The sequence below is a fragment of the Eptatretus burgeri genome, chromosome 2, assembly GCF_056783735.1.
Source record: "Eptatretus burgeri isolate ZD-2024b chromosome 2, Ebu_testis_v1, whole genome shotgun sequence".
Classification (NCBI taxonomy): domain Eukaryota; kingdom Metazoa; phylum Chordata; class Myxini; order Myxiniformes; family Myxinidae; genus Eptatretus; species Eptatretus burgeri.
In genome coordinates, this window is record NC_140962.1 from 45338358 (window position 1) to 45359116 (window position 20759).

Genomic DNA, 20759 nt, shown 5'->3' on the forward strand with positions numbered 1-20759 from the left:
TGCCAAATGAGAGCCGAGCTGAGAGGACAGGCGCTGAAGAGCTGCCGGGTCATCGGCACTCGGCTCCCATGGTGTTCCACAGTCATCATCATAAACACATTTGCAGACTCTTATACGCTCACATTAAGTCTATCCTCTCACACGTTCTTTTCTTCACTTTGCTTCTCCAATCCCCCACTGACCAACATCTACACACCTTCCTCTCCACCTCATTTGCACATACCCATTCATGCACCATAGACACCTCGAGTTTCCCTCCCTCCTTCCCCCTCCTAAGAAATTGGGTTGCACAGGTCTGTCAACCACGCCAGGTACAACGAGGTCACTTACACCTCAACTGCTTCTCTCTCTCTCTGGCTATCTCTAATTTCCTCGGGTGTGTGTCTGATGGCGCCTGTAACATGGAAACTGTAAGTTAAGATCGTAGAAGTTTATATCGGGTTAATTCTGTTATGCGTCCTCTTTTTGTACATAATTGCATTTCTTTTGCCACACTCACAATTCCATGCTTTCCCCTGCTGTACATTTTGTTGAATAAACCCTTTACTGTGCCACATGACCTTCCTCACCCTCACTTGTAATAAATTGCTTGTGTTAGAAATGAACCCAGCCCATTTCATCTTTTTCTTCATTGGTCCAGCATGGTCTACACATTAGCTTAGCTGGGAAGTTCTGCCTCACCTAATTTGCTCGTTAGCCAGTGCACACTCACTTTCGCTCAGCAGTAATCTGAGTGTGCACTGAGGGCATGAGACTCCAATTGACTCAGCGTCCAGAGGTAAGGTATCACGAGAAGTATTGTAATCCTGCTCGAATTGGCAGTGCCAATCGGTGCTCGTGGTTGCTTAGCAACCTGTCGGTGTGTGGAGTTATCTGTGCCCGGCAGCCTCGGGACCCGGGTACTTCCCCTCGCGGCGAGCCTCGAACCCCGAGTCTGCAAGAGTAATATTCAACTCTGGTGTTGTATAGAGAAAGCGATAAAGTCCAAAAAATGTTCGCAACGACCCATTTATTTTTCTATCTCCACCACCGAAGGTGGATGGAGATTATGTTTTCACCCATCTCTGTCTGTCTGTTTGACTCTGAACAGGATAGCTCAAAAAGTTGTGGATGGATTCGGACAAAAATTTTGTCGAGAGGTTGAGTGTGTGTGTGACAAGGACGAAATTATCAGATTATGGTGAAGATCCGAAACTGGATCCGATAATTTTTAAGTGATTCTCCATCATTCGAAGATGGGGCTCAAAAACGATATATAGCATAGATTTCAAAAAGTTATAGATGAGTTATGAGAAAACTAAGTGGACGAGTTGGTGCGGTAATGAGACCAAGCCGATGAGATTTTGGTTTCGGTCAGCATGTCCAGCCTATCAGTGGAAAGAAAAGGTAAACTGTTCAGGATGGCAGAGGTATGCACTCTACTAAGTGCATTTGTAGTTATTTCTGCGATTGTGATTGTTCTTCATTCACAGATAATTATTCTGACGATTGGGATTATTCTTTATTGCATCATTCTGCATTTCACAAAGGTTTTTCAGGCAACATGACATGATCATGTGTGGAACTATTTTTAAATTCCAATAATTTTGCTTCATGAAACATTCCCATTCATCAAACTTCATGAAACAACCTTCAGCCTGCCAAAGAATTTCCACAAGACTGTGCATGGCTTATTTTGATCATGGAGCATATTTATGGAATGTCCTGCCCAGTAAAGTGAGGTACCAGCTTTCAGCAAACACGACTGAAGATATCCATTGAAAGACGAAAGTTCCAATCCAATGAATATCTGTGAAGCAGCTCAAAATCACATCCCACCAATATCAGAGGAAATATTCCGAGATCTTCAAAATTGGCGACAGGAACATTTTCATTTTTATCTGACAAAACTTCCGATGACCAAACAACTCAACACAAACAACCCAAGGAGCAGAAAGAGGGCCAGGAAACAAAGGTCAACTGATTTATAAATATACAAACCTCCTGGGGCGTTCCATGTCAAGTGTACACATTTTTCAGCAAAATTTTGACACATCGTCTCAGATTTAACTCTTTTTTTTGTGCAAGTGTTTGTATCCACGGTAAAACATTGTGCCAATTTTCAGACCTGGGGGCCCATCGGGGCCCATTTTAGCCCCCCCCCCAAATTTGGGCACCCCCAGTTGACCCACAATCTTCCAGTGGCCAAGTCACAGGTTGTAGTTGTCCGATTTGGATGATCTTGGTATCAAAATGCTCGTAAGAGCGAGATCTTTCGAATCGCGTCGAGGAAAATCACTCCGAAACAGTAATTCAAAAAGTTATAGGTTGGGGCGCACTTTGATCTTGGGCCCCCACCCCCCGGCCAAACCGATGATCCCGATTTTTTTGTGTGGGAATATCCCTTCATATACTCCAACACCTCAGCATAAATGAAAATGGGATCTCAATGGGTTCAAGTGTGATAATGGTGTTATTGTTCGGGGTCCACATATCACTAATTCTTGATTCGACATTGGGTCACGTTTGCCGTCATCGTTCCAATGACGTCACCTGCTGGCAGGCGACTTTATGTCTGAAATTGACAAACATCATCTCTGGACTATTATATATATATATATATATATATATATATATATATATATATATATATATATATATATATATATATATATATATATATATATATATATATATATATATATATATATATATATATATATATATATATACATATACATATACATACACATACATAGTCATGCGCCGCTTAACGACGTTCCGGGCAACGACGGATCGCATATACGACGGATCTGCCAGCTCTGAAAAAAAAAGAAAAAAAATGTGGCTGAAAAATTCCTATCGCCGAGTGATGGAGCCGACGTTGCGCTGCCAGTCATATAAAAATAGAACATACAATTATGTACACTGTACAGTACATAATACTTCATAATGATAATAAACAACGACAGTGTGGCCTTGTTACAATGTGATTGTTGAGGTCCATAAAATGTCATCGCGAAAAAAGCAGGATCGTGCGAAATCGGGATTCAAGGAAATCGGCTTTCAAACTGAACCAATGTTTCCACGTTTACCTTCGAGCAAGTAAATTACCTTCGAATTGAAGAATTCCGCGAATAAATCGTTGTTGTTAGTCGAAATTAAAACACAAATTTATTTTTGGTGAAGCTTTTTATGTTGTTAAAACAATCGCACTGTTCCGCAAATATATATCACAATTGACAGGTGCTCGTTTCTTCATTTGTAAATTATAACATTGATGCAATGATTACGTATTTATAAAATCCAAACGTTATTTATTCACCTTTCTATAATTGATGCGAGAGGAGATTGTAAGCTGCTGCCAACAACACCGATGGCCATCATGAACTGCACAAAGGAAAAACTAACGTGCCTTCTGTCTCTCTTGGATGTGTGTTACAATTGGCAACAGTATTCAGTACAGTAACATGCTGTACAGGTTTGTATCCGAGGAGCAATAGGCTACACCATATAGCCTAGTTGTCTAGGTTTGTGCAAGTACCATGTTCGAAAACGAAAACAAAAACAAAAAAAACAAACAAAAAAACGAAAAGGTTCGCTTAACGACGAGTTTTATCAGAACGTAACCCCGTCTTTAAGTGGCGCACGACTGTATATATAAAGTATATAAAGTATATATATATATATATATATATATATATATATATATATATATATATATATATATATATATATATATATATATATATATATATATATATATATATATATATATATATATATATATATCTTGCATCATTTGCGAAAAATTATTCTGCCTATTGTATCTATTTATTTTTAAGTGTACATTTTTGTATAACCATCATCGAATTAAGTTATAAATGGGATAATCTGAGTTTTTGCATATTTTGCAGTAAGCATGGCGACTGAAGATCAAAAGGAGTTCCAAAAATACTGTTGCGATCCGTTCAGCTGCCATAAAACGAAACAACGAAAAGATCTTCGCAATGTGTCAAATGATATGTTGATGAAATTTTCTTCAAAGGTAAAAAAGATGACAAGACTTTGTACTTCGTGCAGAAAAAAACTCTCAGTTGTCACCAGAGCGTCTTGAAGAATCATCTTCGACCAGTTCAAAATTATCATCAGAAGGTACTATCGAAGGTATTGCAGAATCTATTTTGACAGACGAGGACGAGGAGGTTTTTGAGCAAGAAGCAGAAGTTGAGCTATTAAACCAGTTGTTATCGATGATAGGCGAAAGCTCATTTGACAAACGAAAGGCGGAAAGGAACCCAGGGTACATTCCTGAAAAGCGAAGTAAAGTGGAAGATTCTGTGCGAAAGAAATTAGAACTAGTTGCTGGACCAAGCACTGCGGAGAAAACACAAAATACAGCGTCAAAATGTGATGAAAACTGCATGCCAGAGATGATCAAAAGCCTGAAAGAAAAATACGTTGTTTCGAGCCGTTCAGAGCAAATACGTATACTGACAATATTTGCTAGGAATATGAGCATCAGAGGGATGATGAGTGAATTCAGTTGCTCCCAAAGAATGGCTGTAAAAGCCAAAAATTTAGAGAAAGAAAATGGTATGCTATCGTCTCCAAATCTCAAACAGGGTAAAATATTGCCTGACGAAGTGAAATCCGCCGTAACCGAATTTTACCGAAGTGATGAAGTCAGCCGAATAATGCTGGGAAAAAACGACTGTGTGGTAGTCAAGAATGAATATGGAAAAGACAGAATTCAAAAGTGCCTGGTACTAAACAATCTCAAGGAACTGTTTCAGAAATTCAAAGAGAAGAACCCTGGCTTGAAAGTTGGATTTGTGAAGTTCGCCATGCTCCGTACCTCGGAGTGTGTCCTGGCCGTGCAGGCGGGACACATAGTGTATGTGTATGTGCAATACATCAAAATGTGAAACTCATGATGTTTGGTTCCAAAATGCCACAGATAGCCAAACTTCCTAGCTATCATCATATGATAGCACGCATAGTTTGTAACCCAGCACAACCGGCATACTATCGCTTCCAGTTCCTGCATGTGGATGTGGAAAATTTATGTACAATATACTGATATAGTGCATTGGAAATCTTGTGTTCAAATATTGTGCTATGTATTGTGGCATATTGTGTGTCCAGCACCCGAGTCCCCCAACATAAATCTTTGCCATGGGTGAACCCATTGGGATCCCATTTTCATTTATGCTGAGGTGTTGGAGTATATGAAGGGGTATTCTCACACGAAAAAAAATCGGTACCATTGGTTTGGCTGGGAAGCAGGGGCCCAAGGTCAAAGGGCACCCCAAACTATAACTTTTTGAATTACTGTTTCGGGGTGATTTTACTTTACGCGATTCGAAAGATCTCGCTTTTACGAGCATTTTGATACCAAGATCAGCCAAATCGGACCACTACAATGTGTGATATGGCCTTTGGAAGATTGTGGGGCAGCCGGGGGCACCCAAATTTGGGGGGCCCCTAAAATGGGCCCCGATGGGCCCACAGGTCTAAAAGTTGGTATTTTGAGTTTTTTCACCCAAGTGAATAAATGACCAACATATGGGGAGAAAATGAGGTATTGGTGTCAGGGGGGTGTGTACACTTGACATGGAATGCCCCCCCCCTACAGTTTTGATTTTCGTTTGTCCATGCAAGAATACCCTTCTAAAGAGGTGGTAAGAACCTCGAGCCCTTCAAAACAGCAGCCCACCTACACCATATGTACCCGAACTGCCGGCAGCACCTCGCCGCCTCATGCTGGAGCCTCCACCTCGTCTTGATCCGATCCAGGGTGCATCTCCCTCATCTACAAAACCATCAATTAAAAAAGACAAAACGACTACCACTACTCTGACACTGATAACACCGTGTCAAAACAACTGCAAATGATTGATATTATTATACATTTACAGTTTATAAGATCCAACATCAGTTGGTGTCGTTTAACAAACTCAAAAGCAGTCATTATGAGTAGACGGTTGCAACAACTGCAAGTTATGCTTCCGAGAGCCAGAAACTTTCCAAAGGAGCCCTCCAAAAATGGATGGATGTTGCATAATCTTTTGCAACAAAGGATCTTTACATTAAAAAAAATTCCAAAAAAAAAAATAAAACAAAGCTCTAATTCACCTCAATAAAAGTAGAAAGATAATGAATATACTTGTAAAGAGGCCTTCAAAATTAAAGGTTTCGGTAAAAATTGTGAAAAACTTCCCAAATAATTGAGACAACTTTCAGTGGTATCATATCCAGTAAACCAACTTCACCGAGTGCTCTTGAGAGATTGCCTCCTCCTCCCGAAAGTAGAAAAATGAGTGATCTAAAATAGTTTTGATCAAATTATTTGATGAATTTTTCAAATGATTAATTATCACCTTCTTCAGAATGCTGCATTTTAAAGCCCAGTTGCATAGAATCACGTGTTGGGGCAGACGTGTGATTTTTGAATCGGGAAAGACTGGCAAACGGTGCACAGCCCATCAAGGCAATCCAACAGACAAATAAAATAATGATTCGATATTTTTGACGCCATCACAAGAATACATTGAACAGCTCCCTCATGCAACTCGATTCATCTAAAGAAGAGGCATTCCGTTTCCAGTTTTTTTTTCACGAGTGCATGATTTTTTTTCCCCCCCAGATACGTAAAAGCTTCAAACGTTAAGATCACATGACAATGTTAAATCAAGTGACCAAACTGATGGTCCAATAATTTTTCACCTACAGCTTCAGATGACATAAGGTAAGGGCATATATTTATTTAGATTAATTAGTCTTGAGATGAAAGTGTGTGCAGAATTTTACTTAAATTTGATTATGCTACATTATTGGTGCTGCAAATGTCAAACAAAAAGCAAATAAAAATGAAAAGAAAAAGCTCAACAAATGTATAATTCTGAAGGTAACTTTGGAGTAAGAATACAAAATACCTAATCCATTGACATTTGGCCGCCCCGTTTTGCCATCAGCATCTGAGTTTCTTTCATCAACTTGCTGCTTTTCTCGGCTTGCAAAAGGGGCTTGGCCCACCCAACCTTGCCGACCCTCTCCATCCCATGGATCACCTTCAAAGAATAATGAAAAATTAAGGTCAACGCCAACCTAAAAATGCAATAACAAGGGAAGGAACGCACAGAATAAATATTTTTTAACCTAAATATAGTAAGTTTGCTTTCACGAGAAACAGATTCACACTTTCATGAAGTTGTAAATAAGCAGAACATTTAGGAATATTCCTGGAGACAGGAAAAAAATAGGGAAGAAGAAAGACCTATGTAACAAAGTGATGTCGTTTAAAGCAGATCTTGCAGCACCTGTGGCACTTCAAACTGGACACAGAAGGGGGGGGGGGGATCCATGTGTTCCACCACTCTCGAGTTTTGTAGAGTTCATTTGTTTGAATAACCAATGACAGCTGCAGGGGTTTCAAAAGTAAGTGCATTGAACAAAATACTTGTGTTTTTATGTTTGTTAATCATAAAATTAAAATGTCTGCTTGTTTATTTGCAGGTATCATGGACTCGCTCAAGTGAGAACCCAACAGGTCTTCATTGTACAATATTTGACAATAAATACATTTCTCTGAAAGACATCTTTTTGCACGAGAAGTGTTAAGTTTCTACTGCACAGTTTCTTTTAAAACACCCTGGAAAAAGCTTCTCCCCCCTCAACCCACACTTACTTCTTCAAAGAAAGTATACAGAGGCCAAGCATGCATTATGCTTCAGCAAAAAAACAAAATCGCAAGGTTAACTCTATCAAGGTCAAATCAATAAAACTGCAAACCAGAAAAGATAGATAAACACCACACTGGTGAATTGAACTTCTTTAAAATCAAAAAATATATAGTGGAACTGTAAAAACAACCAATGATTGTGCATACAGTAAATAATAATATGAAGAATGTTTCCTCACAAGGAACTTCGACGCAGAGGAGGGACATTAGCCCTTCAAGCCAGCATGATGATTACCAATCCATGGTTGTTTTTCCATGCTCCACGACTTTTTACATGCTGAGCAAAGCATGAAGTAAGGAAGCTGCACACACCATTTTTTAAAGTCATTGTTAAGACTCAGCCAGCGTTCAAACCACTGAACTCCCAGACTCAGAGCAAGCACTCTAACCATTACGCCAGAAAATCTGGTCAAAATAAATGATGGATAAATATAGGCAAATCGGTGGTAGTGACTTGGTGGTGTGATGGCTTCAGCATCCGCTCCAAGTAGAGGACGTCGGTGGTTCAAACCCCAGCTGAGTTATACTAAATACTTCTAAAAATGGCACATGCTGCTTCCTTGCTATAGGTTGGCATCCACTGAGAGGAGGAAATTCCTCCTTAGGAAATGCCCCACTGAGTGTGGTGAGAAAAGTGGAGCCATTATTTTGTTGCTGGTACCCAGAGTACCCCAGGAAGTGACGGCACTTCCCCCAAGTTCAGTGACTGTTTGTCTCATTAAACAATCTTGTGTTATATCGCATATGTTTGTCTGTATGTCTAAGTGTGTGTGTGCACGTGGCGGCTTTACTATGAGCCATAGATGATGGAAAAAAAAGGTTTTTGAATAATTGCCAATTCAAATTATGTATATATATATATATATATATATATATATATATATATATATATATATATATATATATATATATATATATATATATATATATTGACGTCCACGGGACTTGAACAGTCCCGCCAACGTAGAATGAGCCAAAACGATGGAGGCGGTTTATTTTTTTATAACCCAAAGATGGCGGTTTTAATCGCTCTACAGCAAACGGGACGAGGAAGGTGGCACGAGTCGCTTTTCACTGAGTTAATAATGTTTATTTCTCTAACCAGAAATAATAATAAGACTCGGCAAGAGGAGGGATCCGGGGCGTTTCGACGGGATGGTGGTGTGGGTTTGGGCGTGGGGAAAACACAAACAATTACAATGGATATACAAATCTCAAACCCTCTAAGGCGCCAGGAACACACACACACACACACACACACACACACACACACACACACACACACACACACACACACACACACACACACACACACACACACACACACACACACACACACACACACACACACACACACACACACACACACACACACACACACACACACACACACACACACACAACGTAGCTGGTGGTCAGGCTTGCCCGTGGTGTCGACGCAACAGTCCCTGGATTGGCGCCGGACGAGCTGGCGTTGCGCTCGTCAGGGGCAGGAGACACTGTGGTGCTGTTCCTGGTGGTGTCCACCTCCTGGTGTAGGCCCAAGACCGCTCACAGCCGCCAGGGAGCCAGTTCTGGCACCAAGATGCGAGCAGGAGAGGGAGGCAGGTCCGCCCGCCGTTCGGTCCCGTACTCCGACCCAGCAGAACTCCAGAGCCAACCGAGGTGAGGCATGAGGCACAGCAAGGCCACGAGACACGACGAATCGAGGAACGAACCAGCGCAACAAGAGAGCACGCTCCGAGACCAACAGCCTCGACCAGACGCTTGCTTTTTATGACTCTTTCTCCTCTTCTTTTCCCGAACAGAACCTTTTTATACTCGAGTCCTCGTCACTTCCAATCGAGCCGTTTTATTGGCCCTCCGCTGTCGCCTTCGCCAATCGTGATCAAGGGGCGGAGCCATCCGCAGCACTGTCCTGTTACGTCACGGCAAGCCTACAGGGAATACTAAAAGGGTTTACGCAGACACACTTAACCGAAACCGTCTCCCTATCTAATTACGTGACAATTATCATTTCCCCCTTAAAGAAATGGACATTTACTAGACAACTTATCACCACTGAATTGCGACTTATTACATCGAGATCCTGGTAAACTCGAACAGAATGGCATACCGAATTAAACATCCTAATTACCCTTTGAATGCATACCCCCCCCCAGACGTAACAATATATATATATATATATATATATATATATATATATATATATATATATATATATATATATATAGATATATATATATATATAGATATATATATATATATATATGTATATATATATATATATGTATATATATATATATATATATATATATATATATATATATATATATAGTCATGCGCCGCTTAACGACGTTCCGGGCAACGACGTATCGCATATATGACTGATCTGCCAGCTCTGAAAAAAAGGAAAAAAAAATGTGGCTGAAAAATTCCTATCGCCGAGTGATGGAGCCGACATTGCGCTGCCAGTCATATAAAAATAGCACCTACAATTATGTACGCTGTACAGTACATAATACATCATAATGATAATAAACGACAGTGTGGCCCTGATATAATGCAATCGTTGAGGTGCATAAAATGTCATCGCGAAAAAAGCAGGGTCGTGCTAAATCGGGATTCAAGGAAATCGGCTTTCAAACTGAACCAATGTTTCCACGTTTACCTTCCAGCAAGTAAATTACCTTTGAATTGAAGAATTCCGCGAATAAATCGTTGTTCTTAGTCGAAATTAAAACACAGATTTCTTTTGGTGAAGCTTTTGATGTTGTTAAAACAATCGCACTGTTCCGAAAATATATATCACAATTGACAGGTGCTCGTTTCTTCATTTATAAATTATAACATCGATGCAATGATTACGTATTTATAAAATCAAAACGCTATTTATTCACCTTTCTATAATCGATGCAAGAGGAGATTATAAGCTGCTGCTAACAAAACTGATGGCCGTCATGAACAGCACAAAGGTAAATCTTGCGTGTCTCCGTCTCTCTTGGATGTGTGTTACAATTGCCGACAGTATTCAGTACAGTAACATGCTGTACAGGTTTGTATCCGAGGAGCAATAGGCTATACCATATTGCGGAGGTGTCTAGGTTTGTGTAAGTACGATGTTCGAAAACGAAAACAAACAAAAAAAAAGATGTTCGCACAACGACGAAGTCGCTTAACGATGTGTTTCTCAGAACGTAACCCCGTCGTTAAGTGGCGCATGACTGTGTGTATATATATATATATATATATATATATATATATATATATATATATATATATATATATATATATATATATATATATATATATATATATATATATATATATATATATATATATATATATAGTTGCGAATTCGCGCCCGCTGGCGTGCGATCAGCCGCTCGACTCGAATGGCGGCCGCCTCGCCCACTGGAACGGAAAATTCTGTCGTGACCCTCTCGGAACAACGACGGGAGCTAGTCACGGGTGGGGGTTTAACCCCACCACGACAGTGCCAATTGCCCACCCGCGCAGGATAGGGTTGCTCGCCAAATTCGATCGACCTAAGTACCTGCGCGGATGGTCGACCGGGCGATCGTACCTCACCGCAGGCCGATTCCAGACAGGAACCGCTTAAGCGGTCCGTTCCATGCTATCGGGATAACCGAGCGGTGTTATCGTCGGCCTCGATGGTTCCGATTAATTATCGGGCGTTTTAAGCCCACTACGAACCCTTTTACGTGAAGCAGGATGGAGGGTCAATAAAGAAAAGACGAAGCGAAACGGGAAAACAGTTCACACAATGCACATTTATTACGCGACACACAGAAAGCACACATATAGAGCCAAACAGTCAAAATGCACCTTTAGCAGTAAAACAAAAGAAACAATAACGCAGAGTTACAACCGAATACGCGTACACACGGCAACACTTATACAGTTCTACTTTACAGACGGTGCCAACACACATTTACTCAAAAGCAAAGGAAAGAAACCACCCTCATAGACAAGGGGGCAGACGGGCCTGTAGGCCAATATGTGCGCGGGACCTGAAGGAGCGGCCAGGTCCGCGAGACCGGGTGGGTCCTACCCGCGTCCTCGTGACGCGTTGGCGGACGAGCCGCAGACGTGGCCTCGTGGCGTGCCCCGACTCGGTACTCCTTCGCGGGTTTCGTTGGCACGATGCTTGGAGTGGGGTGGGAACGGGGCCCCCTTTGTTGCACTACCTCAGAGCGTGGGAAAAAGGGGAATTGTTGATGCCCTGGAGGAGGGAGAATGGCTGGCTGGCTGGGTCCCGCGACGAGCGATCTCCCACCACGACCTCGTCGCCGACCGCCGTCCTTCTCACCTTGGACCCGAGCTCCTTGGCCTCTTCCCACAACTCTCCTCAGCCAACTGCAGAACCCAACTCGATGCCTTCGCCACCCGACTCCACTCTCTGCCACACTCTGCCACTGCCACACTCTGCTCTTCCAACCAAGAACTGACTCTTCCACCAAAACTGACTCTGCCACGATTCGCCTGGTGCTCCCCGTTTTATGGGCCGGCAGGAGAAACAATATGCAAATTTCCGGACCAGAATGACCTCGGGGGCGGAGCCACGCTCGCCAATTGGACGGAGGAAAAGTGGACGTGAACCTCTCCTGATCCTAGAATTTGCTTATTTCGAGTTCACACGGATGCGCCTGGAGGCGGGGCCAAGCTGCTCCACGCTTGCTGATTGGACGGATCAGAAGTGGGCATGTAGCTTTCTTGATCCGAATTTTCCCTCGGAAAGGCCGCCATTTGCACTCGCGGCTCGGTGCGTGTCTTGAACGAGCCCAAGACAGCCCGACGCTCAGTGTTCACAGGTGGTGCAGGAATGACCGTAGAAGGAGAGAGGTGAGGGTGGTGGAGGGTTTATCAGTGGTGGTTTGATGGTTATGGCGGTTGAGACGTGGTTGGTTCAAAATAAAGACAGAACAGAAAAACGGCTATCTCAAAGCGTCGCAGCCCGAATGAATCACATAAATTCCCTCGAAACAACGGGTTTGGGGCTAACTACACATGTACTTAGAGTCATCTCACCTACGGGCCCTGTATGTTGGTTTGCGAATTTCACAGCCGTAACACTACCCCCTCCCCCTTTTATAGACTCGTCCCGAGTCGTCAAATTCTCGTGTGCCATCATGTGTAGTTCTCCCCGAGTACGTTTTACCTTCGGATCCCTGAGTGCGACATTCATGGTATTCGTGTCCCCAAAAGAAATAACCTGAGGGCTGAGTAACTAACTAAACAAACCCACTCAGACGGACAACTTAAATAAAATTGCCGGCGCTAGACAGACATGCCGGGGGCGCACTCATATTTGCAGTACATCTTAACTTACAAATTTTACATTAAACCATGGCCCAGGATCAAGGGACTCTGCAAAGAGAAAAGCAGTTAGCAGGGAGCCAGGCTGCTCGCATGCAGTCTCTGGCTCATGCAATGCAGGTGGCAGGGAACGTGGCCGGCTGCTCACACGCAGTCCAAGGCCTCCCCCTTTTAAATTGAACCCAGTAAACAACGGCGCATAGGCTGCGCAAATGCAGTCTCCTTGTGTGGCTGCCTACAGGGCAGTCCCTGCAGCACGCGCGATGATCTGACGCAGCAAACAACGTTGCACGGGCCGCCAATGCGGTCCCGTGATGCGGCTGCCTACAGGGCAGTCCCTGCAGTACGCACGATGATCTGACGCAGCAAACAATGTTGCACGGGCCACCAATGTGGTCCCATGATGCGGCTGCCTACAGGGCCAGTCCCTCCAGCTTGCAAACTGTTGCTTGATGATCCTGGCGCACATGGCAATGAACAGGGGGGGGGGGGCAAAGCAAAATTGAACGGGGCTGGTGAACATGGGCAGTGGGCATGGCATGGCAAAGGTAGCAGGCAAACACAGCCTGCAGAACAAGGCTGTTGCAGGCAAACACAGCCGGCAGACGAACCGGCCGGCACAGGCTTGCAGCAAAACAGCTGCCGCCGATGAAGTGGGCCGGCCTTTGCCTTGCAGTGGAGGTTGGTGGAGGGAGTGCGGTGGTGCTAGCCACTCGGAATGTGGGCTCGGACCTACCCTACGGTCTCCCTCCCAACCTATCGCCTTTGCCTGTCACTGTCCATACCCACTCCCTTTATTTGTCAAACCCAATTTAGCCCCAACTTCTTTTTTTGTTGTTTTTATTTTTACTTCCCCACTATAAATCGTCCCCTAACCCCCTTTACTGTCCTTGTTCGGCTAACCTATCGTCCACTAGCCTACTCCCAACCCCTACGTTCCCTTCCCGGAGGGGAATGAGGGAGAGCTAGCGTCCTGTGTCGAGGCCCAACCTAAGCCTCAAGATGGCCTCCCCAGACTTCAGCGATCTATAACACAAAGTGGGTCCAGCGGCCCACAACAAGAGCGAAGGGATGGATGGTGCGGAGGGGTACACTTCCTAATCTACACTAACCATTTAACTGTTAAACTACCCCGGGGCTTTCAACAAGCGCATCGCGCTTAAACTATTGGTTCTAACAACCCAGATTCCCGTCGCCCGTGTTGGTGTCCTTACAATTTTGGGCCTCGCCCCCCAATTTTCTTCCAGTACCTTCACACGGTCTCATGGCTGGGACGCGTGGCTCCCCTTGGCAGGCACTACTCTCTGCTGATTCTCCGGCTATGGCATCCCCGGGCACTACACTGCCTCCGAGCCTACCAGCTCCCAAAACACTGGGGAGTGCCCTCCCTGGCGACTCCCCTGAAACGCTCACGTGGCAGGCTGGCTTCGCGGGCCCCTTTCCGAGGGTCACCCGTGCCCACAACACTGCCCACGCGGCTCTCGGCGCTCCGGGCCCCCACATCATGCGGGCGCACCCGTGCCCACAACACTGCCCACGCGGCTCACGGCGCCCCGGGCCCCCACATCATGCGGGCGCACCCGTGCCCACTACGATATCCCGGCCCCCCATGGGCCCTTGGCCTACTACGGCCGACCAGCCTGGTGCCCGGGGTACCCACTCAGCTATACTCACCTTTCGCAGCCACGCTCCCAGCCCGTCAACAGGGCTCCTGCACCTCTCCAAATGGGTTTCGAGCCTACACTCCCACCATCAGCAAAACGACCTCCATTTTGTAAATTTAACTAAGCCAGCTAACTCACTTTACACTGACCCCGGGGTCCCTTGGGCGGGAGTCACGCCTCGCCCCAATCACTCATCACACCATGCATTCCCCACTCGCTCCACTCACACAGACCCGCTGGCCTCACTCACTCACCAAGAACATGTTTCCACTTCACAACTCTTCAACACACACACCGCTGAAATCTGCCATCCTTCTCACTAAATCCCCAAACTTCCTCGTGCTCCCACGTCGTCCCTGAAACTACAGCACGTTCCATTTAACACTACGTAGCTAAACGACGTCCCCTCTGCAGATCCACAAGTCTGTCACTGTCCTCAAAGAATCATTTTCCATCCTAAATCTGGCTACAATCCCCTCTAACTAATCCATTCAACGGGCCTCATGAGGACTTACCCCTGCCCCATGGAGCCGGTCTAACTAAGCTAACCCTTCCCCCGAACTAGTTCCATCCTGTTCCCAGGCAGGGGATCTTCCACCCCTGCCCGGGAATCCTGTTCACCCGAAAGCGAGGCTTGCTTTTTTTTCTTTTTTTATTCTTGCGCAGCACCAGCACGGCAACTCGCAACCTGCGCACCAGCGCGGCAATTCACAGCCACGCACATGTGGCGTGACGTCATGGCAGCTGTTCGCGTCCCTCGTCCCTCTTGGAAGGTACCATCCGGCACGGATTCACCCTCCTGCCAGATTCCAACCATATACGCAGCCATGACTTCACCCGGCGCATAAAAAAAACACAAGCCCCACGTCTCGAGGGGTTCCCCACGCGAACACATGTGCTCTGCCCGTTGGAGCTTAACACACACGCCCGCGTGGAGAACCCATCCGGTCCAAATCCGTTTACATGCCTAAACTTTGTCCGTCGCGGGATCGGCAACATTCACCGCGCTCGTTTCTGCACCAGGCTTCACTCCCGCAAGCGCGCACGTGGCGGCCTCGTGCGTTGCACAGCACGGACCGCGCGCGCTCGCTGCTGGGTGAACCCGGCGCGGTGCTCAAAACATCTACGGCAGCTACCCGGCCCTTGTCTCTCAATTGTCGCAGTCTCCGTCGCCATTCGACCCACGCACACCTGCGTGTCGCGACGCCCAGACTGCACTCCATTAAACTCACCCCGGGAGACGCGGCTGCATGTTCACACATGCCGACCGACATCTCCCTCACATACCACTCTCTCACACACATGGTCTCCCTCGCACTCGGCCGTTCACTGACGCACTGTGCCTTACTCACACACCGTGCCTCACTCACACACGCGGGGGCACTCACCCGCGGTGTTTCACTCACGGCGTGCTGGGAAGCACGCACTCCGGCACACCACTCACACACGGGGCCGCACTCACACCTTGCACCCCACACACCGGGACAACCACACTGGGGATTTGTGCCACCCCAAGGGTTTCCGAGGCCTCTATACCCCCCAAGCTCTCCGTGCACCTGTCCACAGCACCCATCCCCTCAACTCTGCGAAGCACGACCGAACCCACCTGGTCGTGACTCGCTTCAAGGGAGCATAGCGGCTCCCTCCATTCCTGAAGGAGGCTATCCAACTGCTCGCACCGGGTCCCTACACGTTTTGCGAGCTCACCCCCCTTATCCCTCCACTACCTCTGCGTGTGTATGCTTGTCTTCAATCCCGTCCAATTCACCCTCTATCTCCCGTGTCTCTATTATTTCCGTCTCTTCCCTTGTTATCTCCCTTGTCTCAACTATTATTTCTTTTCTCCTTTCCGTCCTCACCTCGTGTCTCCTCTCACACGTTTCGGTCTCCCCACTTAGTTTTTCCCTCCGTGTCAACCGTCACTTTCTCCGTCGTTGTTACCTCCACGTGTCTCGTCTCACACGTCCCCCGAATTAATTTGTCCTCACCCGCCTCCCTTGCAGGCCTGACAACCGTTGCACTACCCCCGAGCTCGTTTGCTCCCACACGTGGCGTCGCCATTTTGAGCTCCCCAGTTATTGCCTTCATGCCCGCCTGCAGGCTTCGGCCCATGTTCTGCGTCTCACCTCGCATTTCTTCCATCTTGGCATTCATTGCCTGCATATTTGTGTTCATTTGTTGCGTATTCCCATCCATTTTTCTCATCAATGCCTCAAACATTTCCATCGTCCGATCCGTGGGCGAATTCCACGTGGGGGGCGTTCATCCGCCACCCCAGCCACTGCGCCCATTTCGAGCTCTGGGTTCAGTTGGGGGGGAAGTTTGTCCTGTACAACCAGCATTTCCTGCATGGGGATCTCATCCTGGACCATGGATTCTAACATTTCTAAATCCATTCCGACTACCCCCGGCTCCTGCTCGCCTTGAGACACCATCTTATTTCTCGTAACGGGTTAATTTGGCCTGCTCGTAATTTGGAGGGAATCGGGGGTCGCTCCTCTAACCCCTGAGCCGATTCCCCGTGAATTTAGCTTGGAGGCGGGAGGGATTCGATTCCCACTCCCGGACACCAGTGTTGCGAATTCGCGCCCGCCGGCGTGCGATCGGCCGCTCGACTCGAATGGCGGCCGCCTCGCCCACCGGAACGGACAATTTTGTCGTGAGCCTCTCGGAACAACGCCGGGAGCTAGTCACAGGTGGAGGTTTAACCCCACCACGACAGTGCCAATTGCCCACCCGCGCAGGATAGGGTTGCTCGCCAAATTCGATCGACCTAAGTACCTGCGCGGATGGTCGACCGGGCGATCGTACTTCGCCGCAGGCCGACTCCAGACACGAACCGCTTAAGCGGTCCGTTCCGTGCTATCGGGATAACAGAGCGGTGATATCGTCGGCCTCGACGGTTCCGATTAATTATCGGGCGTTTTAAGCCCACTACGAACCCTTTTACGTGAAGCAGGATGGAGGGTCAATCAAGAAAAGATGAAGCGAAAGGGGAAAACAGTTCACACAATGCACATTTATTACGCGACACACGGAAAACACACATATACAGCCAAACAGTCAAAATGCAACAGAAAGCAGTAAAACAAAAGAAACAATGACGCAGAGTTACAACTGAATACGCGTACACACGGCAACACTTTTTCAGTTCTACTTTACAGACGGCGCCAACACACATTTACTCAAAAGCAAAGGAAAGAAGCCACCCTCATAGACAAGGGGGCAGACGGGCCTGTAGGCCAATATGTGCGCGGGACCTGAAGGATCGGCCAGGTCCGCGAGACCGGGTGGGTCCTACCCGCGTCCTCGTAACGCGTTGGCGGATGAGCCGCAGATGTGGCCGCGTGGCTGTGCCCTGACTCCGTGCTCCTTTGTGGGTTTCGTTGGCACGACGCTTGGAGTGGGGTGGGAACGGGGCCCCCTTTGTTGCACTATCTCAGCGCGGGGGAAAAAGGGGGAATTGTTGATGCCCTGGGGGAGGGAGAATGGCTGGCTGGCTTGGGTCCCGCGACGAGCGATCTCCCACCGCGACCTTGTCGCCGACCGCCGTCCTTCTCGCCTCGGACCCGAGCTCCTTGGCCTCTTCCCACAACTCTCCTCAGCCGACTGCAGAATCCAACTTGATGCCTTCGCCACCCGACTCCACTCTCTGCCACACTCTGCCGCTGCCACACTCTGCTCTTCCAACCAAGAACTGACTCTTCCACCAAAACTGACTCTGCCACGATTCGCCTGGTGCTCGCCGTTTTATAGGCCGGCAGGAGAAACAATATGCAAATTTCCGGATCAGAATGACCTCGGGGGCGGAGCCACGCTCGCCAATTGGACGGAGGAAAAGTGGGCGTGAACCTTCCCCGATCCTAGAATTTGCATATTTCGATTTCACACGGACGCGCCTGGAGGCGGGGCCAAGCTGCTCCGCGCTTGCTGATTGGACAGATCAGAAGTGGGCGTGTAGCGTTCTTGATCCGAATTCTCCCTCGGAAAGGCCGCTATTTGCACTCGCGGCTCGGTGCGTATCTTGAACGAGCCCAAGACAGCCCGACGCTCAGTGTTCACAGGTGGTGCGGGAATGGCCGTAGAAGGAGAGAGGTGAGAGTGGTGGAGGGTTTATCGGTAGTGGTTTGATGGTTATGGCGGTTGAGACGTGGTTGGTTCAAAATAAAGATAGAAAAGAAAAACGGCTATCTCAAAGCGTCGCAGCCCGAATGAATCACATAAATTCCCTCTAAACAACTGGTTTGGGGCGAACTACACATGTACTTAGAGTTATCTCACCTACGGGCCCTGAATGGTGGTTTGCGAATTTCCACAGCCGTAATATATAAATATATATACATATATACATATATACATATATACATACATACATACATACATATATCCCTCGATAGATATATATATATATATATATATATATATATATATATATATATATATATATATATATATATATATATATATATATATATATATATATATATCCCAAAGAATACTATAATTATCCCTTTGAACCCGAGTGGCCGTTTTACCGGTCGCTTTCAAACCTCCATACACCCGAGTAGCCGGATTTTTCTCGAGGGAACCCAGGGTGGGGGAGACGAAAGTCCAAGGAGCTCAGGGTTCAAGGGGTTAAGGAAAATTATGTAAGTTATCTTGTGCGTAACCCCAAGCCCAACTCTGTACACAACCCTGATGCTAATCTTTTACGTAACACGAACCGCAGCAACTGTTTTGCACGATCACCAGTGGCTTATTCAATTAATACCAATTCAGCGAGTGCGTGATTTCAGATCTATTATAATTTATCAGTGATAGTGAAAGAGAATTAACTTAACAGTACAGCATATTCCTGCATTCATTTCCATGAGATTACAAATTTTTTAAAACACTTTCGAACCAAATTTGGACGAAACAAAATGTCAAAATTGGAAAAATAAAAATAAAAAAAATCACATCTTTCTTCTTCTTCTTCTTCCTTTTTTTCTCTCTGTCTGTACACAGTAAGTCCTCGCTTTTCGCAAGGGTTGCGTTCCTGGAAAACCTTATGACAAGCGAAACTGTGTTAAACAAAACATATTTTCCCATAGAAACCAATGTGTTAAAGGGGGGATGTGTTTTTGGCTCGAAATTTTTTGGACATAAACACAAATAAACAAAACACACTCTTCGAGTAGTGGCGACTTACCCCGAGGCTGGAGGAACGGAGTTGATTGCGGTGGACAAGTCACACTTGAGAAGTGGCAGAATCGTCCCCCTCTTCACTTGACACTGTGCTGTCACTTTCTTCACCAGTGGGAACGGTCTCTTGGCAGCTGGTTGAAGGAGCATCCTGGATGGTGGATGGAGTTGGTGCTGCATCTTTTGGCTTGAAAAATGCATGGAGAGTGGGCTGGATGGCTTTCTTTTTCTTTGCTGCATAAAGTTCCTTGTAGCAACAAAGGGCATCATTAACAACACGGCTAAAATCAGTGCTCGTTTTAAGATTTGGATCTTGCTCGATAACAAATTCTATGGCATTTTCAAACGAGCTGAGGATTTGGCTGAGGTTTTTCATGGTGAGATGCTTGGATGAAGGTGTCACAGCATCTTCTTCTTCCTCAAGAGCCCACTGCTGTTCCAACTCCATAAGATCTTCATTGCTTAAGGGTTCTGCATGAGACTCCAGTAAGTCATCCACGTCTTCTTCGTCAACCTCTTCAAAACCAGCCTCCTGCGCCAGGTCTACAATTTGACTTGTAATCAACGGAACATCAGCAAACCCCGTGAAATTGTGGACACACTCAGGCCACACTTTCTTCCACACAGCGTTCATTGTGGAGGCACTCACCTCCGCCCATGAATCCTTAATGTTTTCCAAAACCATTTTTATGTTGTATGTTCGCCAAAACTCCTTGATTGATAGCTTGTCCTTATCAGTTTTTTTGATAAGCTGCAGCATGGTATGCTTAACACAATAGGCTTTAAAAGCAGCAATAACTCTCTGATCCATAGGCTGTAAAAGTGAGGTAGTATTTGGTGGTAAAAAT

At 46.0% G+C, this 20759-nt stretch overlaps 1 protein-coding gene across 7 annotated transcripts in view; it reads right to left on the reverse strand.

Annotated features, from left to right (window-relative positions):
* LOC147031953 (RNA-binding protein FXR1-like) overlaps positions 1-20759 on the reverse strand; it is a 164470-nt gene that overhangs the window by 36916 nt on the left and 106795 nt on the right. For 3 of the 7 annotated variants that reach the window (XM_085869198.1, XM_085869204.1, XM_085869203.1), the window contains 2 exons: positions 6918-7052; positions 5699-5806 (listed from right to left, as the gene is read on the reverse strand). In XM_085869198.1, the coding sequence (XP_085725324.1) occupies positions 5699-5806; positions 6918-7052 (243 nt within the window). The remainder of the gene's footprint in view (positions 1-5698; positions 5807-6917; positions 7053-20759) is intronic. The other 4 variants (XM_085869201.1, XM_085869199.1, XM_085869200.1 and 1 more) reach the window with 4 other exon arrangements.